The following is a 5,000-nucleotide window of genomic DNA, read 5'->3' as shown; positions in this document are numbered from 1 at the left end:
CAGTGATTTCAAAATGGGTGTAATAAATTCTGCAATCCTTAATATCAACCTTTGCATTCAGAAAATGATAAGCAAGGGGCATGAAGTTGTTAGAATACCTACCACAACGTCTTGCAATGAGAGATGGATAATTAAATCGAGCGCCGAATGTTTTGGCTGTTAGATTGGGTGAATGTCTATGTTTTTTAATTGAGCGAACGTTAAGGCTGTTGGTTTGAGACGACATTGGGATTGGGTTGGACGTTGTGGCAACAATGATTTTGCTAGAAAAAGACGAGCCTACTGTTTCCTGCTTCACGTACTTGTTACAATTCGCGTGCGTTAAATAAAATAGCTGCTGCGGCGATTCAGTTCGTAGTGTTAGCCAAAGACTATGAAAAAAGCGAATTCACTGCACATTACTTTGTAGTAAAAAATCACAAAATCAGAAGAATATCAAGGGATGATGCAATCATGAGCAAGCTCACCATATTTAGAATCGCTCAAAGGGTCGTCTTGAATTGCTCTTAGCCAATGAAATTACTGGATCCAAATTCTATTGTGCATTTTGCTGCGCTCTGACAAATTTACTCATCTCATAACTTTGGAGTAATTAGTCTCTCCGCATGAAGCCGGCTCTCAAGTTTGATAGAATGTCAAAAATTTGTAATGGTATTACCTTACTACTGTAACACTCACTCAATGAACACTCAGAAAATACCAGTTCATTTTAAACCAGTGGTAATATATTGCAAACTCTTAACAATTTAGGTCTTACAAAAATCAAGAATCATTTATGTACTGAAGCGTTTTTATTGCGATCCATTTCTATCATAGCGTTCACATTGTCCGCAAACAGTTCAAGTTTATTATGGGTAGATTTTTAAGTACAACCTCCATTTTGATTTTCTCCTATATGCTTTGGTTTCATGCCAGATATGAAAATATCATGAAAAATGTATCTGCCTCTTCACGACACGAAATGTTGGAGACTAGACACTTTACCCATTCCGAAATCTGGGCTTTTCCGAGGCCTTCAGAACAGATTTTTTTAATCAACAGACCGTTGCGAGCCCCTAGGAAATTATCCTGAGTCTATATCATCGAAATGAGAATCAAAAAAGTAAAAATATCTTTTTATCAAATGTCTTCATTTTATTTAGAAATTATCATAACTCATATCACAAAACAACCAAAATTTCCACGCTGTCGGTTTCTTAGCATGTTTCGCCGTTCACCCTCCATCATACCGCGGGTTCACTGCAAGTTGAAAAGAATGACAGGGCAGCTATTAGAAACACATGGGCATTATCGGTTAGAATAATTTCATTAACATGCTAAAATACTTAGAATTCATGCATTCATTGATCCATTCATGGAGTGCTCTTTTTTTACGACGTACCAAAGCTTGAAAATTGTTTTTCAAAGAACCTTTAGCAGGGAGATTGGTAAGGCTCGCGTAAGATCAGAGCTCATTACTTTTATTTATTAGAGAGTTATCTCTATAAAATCTCGAAACGACTTATTAATAGTAAGATCCCCGATTGGAAAGGGTTTCATGTCAGTTAAAGAACTCACACTTCCACACATCATTTGGGTTGTCACTATTCGTTAATCATGGCTAGGAGGGGGCCGGCATTCAAATTTGAGTAGGATGTCAGGGATTTCCTTTGATACTTCTCTGATTTTAAATCATATTTCATCCCAAGTTATGTTACCAGAAACACATTTAAGGTTTTCCAATCGGTTTATAGTTACGCTATTTATCTTAACACCATATACCATAACAAAAAAAAGAACTTCCAAGCGTTACGCACCACCCACGAGTGAACCAAGACTGAGCAATCTTCAGATAAAACTGGGGTGTACAGCACATAAATCGGGAATTAGGGTAAGTTTTCATAAACGTGCAAAGTTTCCTCTCTACCTTTTTTTTTTTTTAATAAACACCAGCACCCTCTTAGCCATGATTAACTACCATTCCCATATTTACATGAATGTTTTAACTGCTAAAGGTCTTTACCTTGTAAGTGACCTCTTTTCTAGGTCGTCTCTTTGGTATTACTTCCCGTGGAGTAAGGGAATCTTTCAATGAATCCATTTCTCCTGCAAATGATAAATAGCAATCCCGTTAATGGCAACTTCACTTCGGATTTCCTCTCTTTTTCAATTCAGATCTGAATTAGAAAAAAAAAACCTTAACACGGACACATGCAATTCAGTGTACTATAATATGTACTGTTGGTCGAGACCAGAGGCTCAATTTGATAAATTAAAAGTGTCCCCTTCATTAAAACGAAGTTCAACCATCTAGATTCACAACAACACGACCGGAATGTCATTGGAGCTTATCTATATTTAGGTTTCTCAACTGTTTATATGAGATCGAGGCCAACCTAGAACGGTTATTGTTTTCTTGGAAGGATCGTTTGTCTAAGGAAACTCTCCATCAATTAGAATGCCTTCGCAAACACATACAAAAGGGGTGTCTTTCGGACATACCTCCTGGGTGTGGAACAGAAAAGAATGAACGTCTACACAGACATATAAATAGATCGCTCCTCTGTGGTGTCTCTAAGATTGGACCAGAACTCGCGATAGCTGTAATGAGTTGTGCATTGTTTGCCTGGAATTGCAAACGACAAATAAACAGATTGACCTCGAGAGCTAAGCCTGTTATGCCAGTTGAAATAATTAGAGAAGGTAACCTTTCATCGCCACAACAACACATGAAGCAATTTGAAATTTCTCATGCAGAGGACTTCATGAGCACACGGAGTAAAGTAAATTTTCCGGGACTCGTAGAGCGACTTAAAACCCGGAGTATCGTAGATTATATCATCCAAAGAGTTCTACATCTCCAAGATTTTATGGACGCCTTTACGGAAAGATGTAAAAACAAAACGGTAGATATCCTGGCTTTCCTTTGGTCCACCAGTTTAAAAACTGAAAAGTTTATAGAAGTAGAGAAAAAGATGAATTCTTTGGAATTAGACTTAACTGCTCAACACATGGACAATTTGATAAGGAATCTTTCGGGTTTTAACCTTGAAGTTGACAAGATCGAAAGAGATGGGAACTGTTTTTTCAGAGCAGTTGCCTCACAGCTCAGTAGACACCTGAGGGAATACAAGGAACATATCGAAGGGCATTGCAATTCCCTTGGATTAGGAATTAGTGAAGCCTTCGACACACGTAGACTTAGGGAGCTGTTTGTGAAAGAAGTCTCTGATAACATTGAAGAGTACAGAGACTGGATGACAACTGGCGTTAATGGGTTAGAGGAAGTTTACAAATTTAGCCAAGACGGATTTTTCGCAAATGAAGTTGGTGATTTATGCGCGAGAGCAACAGCTAAAGTCTTGAAAATTCCAATTGTGATTATTACCGCTCTCCCTTCCACACCTACGGTGCCATTCCTACCACACGAATTCCTTACCACCACACCCATCTACATTGCATATGATCATTCTGGGCCAGGCCACTACGATGCCACAAAAGGTACTCGATAATTGTTCAATAACCTTAGGTTAAATTAGCAGTTATAAATTCTGATAATGCTACATACCTCCTCATATATCGAGGTTTGAACTGAGAATTTTTCGAGATCCTCCCGATGTCTTGGCACCCTTATAAGGTTGAAGTCTTGTACTAGTACTAAGTTGTAAATGCTTACGTTAATAAAACTGAGCCGGAAATCATTTAATGGAGAAAATGATGTTTTCTTCATTTGTGCTGAAACGAATTCTGTAAATCGAGGTTATTTCAGATATAAGCAATAACTATTTACCGACGTGTAGGTGGCTAATAGTAGACATTTAACGAGCCGCGAAGCAGCTTGGAAAATATTCACTAATAGCCACGACACTGAGGCGAATAGCTGTTTTTAGTACACACTAAATCAGTGAGATAATATGGCACAAAAGGATGATTTTAACAATCAATTTATTCCTGTACGTGCGGCAGCGTGAAACTCGCGAGTTGCTCGGAGGTAAATAGCAAAGGATATTCAGAGTTTGAGTAGCCAGTCAGAGCACACCTTCAACGCTGTCCACTGCTTTAGTATATACTAATGACCTTTAACTTGTCGAAACCTTGTCGAAAACCATTGCATTAATTCTTGACATGGTTTCATCGTTTCAGAAGTTTCAAGTGAGAATGACTGTGACGAACAAGCGAAGGAAACAAGATGCACTTGCGGTAAAAACAAGAAAAATAAGTCAGTTTCAGACATTTTCTGTGTTTCTGGTAAATGCCCGTGCCACAAAGTGAACCACTCTTGTACCCGCTCGTGTAGATGTTACAATTGCAAAAATACGTGCAATTCCAATGAAGTTGTGAAGGTAAAAAAGAGTCTGAAGAGAGGCTGTAGGTGCGGAGTTGGACAAAAGAGCAAAGGGGACGGAGAACCAAATGCAAGTCACAAGTCGTGTCAAGACAGTCTCCGCAAGTCGAAGTGTCCGTGTGTAGCGGGTGGCATAGGATGCACCGAAGTCTGCAGATGCTTTAATTGTGGAAACATTGTTCAAGCTCGAGCTGACCCGGGAAAATCCCCAAAACGAAAGAAGCGAAATAGGGCGACCGTCTCTCCATATAAGAGGAAAAAGGGATCAAAGTTCATGATAAGTCAAAATGCAGAGGTGGATTGTGGACCATGGAGAAACATTGAAACGCTTTGTTTGATGGTTTGCCGGGACGTGATGCTAAGTCAAGGACTTTCCATAAATTCAAAAAATTTGCGTGATTTGTATGATTTCGTGGCTAAGTCTCCTGCTGTTATGGAAATGTCTTTAAACATAGCTGCGAAGTCTACAGCACAGATTGCGGCTAAAATAGCGCATCTAAGAGGCATTGATTTGTAAAATACACATAAGGTAGGGCTATCCTGTCCAGTGAAAGTTTTGAAGGCTTCACTTCTGCTACCTTTTAATTCCGCTCTTAATGATAAAAGAATGTTCTTCAAAAAGTTCAAAAAGTTACCCGTTAGATCTCGTGTCCAATCAGACTTTTGAGCTTTCTCT

General features: G+C 38.9%; 1 protein-coding gene across 1 annotated transcript in view; it reads left to right on the top strand.

Moving 5' to 3' along the window:
- The first annotated feature begins 2,954 nt into the window (after positions 1-2,954).
- The window catches only part of LOC149048480 (uncharacterized), a 2,345-nt gene continuing 299 nt past the window's right edge, over positions 2,955-5,000 (top strand). The window contains exons 1-2 of the mRNA XM_089202307.1: positions 2,955-3,480; positions 4,123-5,000. The exon at positions 4,123-5,000 is cut by the window's right edge and continues 299 nt beyond it. Coding sequence (XP_089058433.1) covers positions 2,955-3,480; positions 4,123-4,841 — 1,245 coding nt within the window. The 3' untranslated portion in view covers positions 4,842-5,000. The remainder of the gene's footprint in view (positions 3,481-4,122) is intronic.

This window comes from Pocillopora damicornis, chromosome 3 (assembly GCF_964200805.1).
Source record: "Pocillopora damicornis chromosome 3, jaPocDami1.2, whole genome shotgun sequence".
Taxonomy (NCBI): domain Eukaryota; kingdom Metazoa; phylum Cnidaria; class Anthozoa; order Scleractinia; family Pocilloporidae; genus Pocillopora; species Pocillopora damicornis.
Note: the sequence above shows the minus strand (reverse complement) of the source record. Positions and strands in the feature narration are given on the sequence as shown.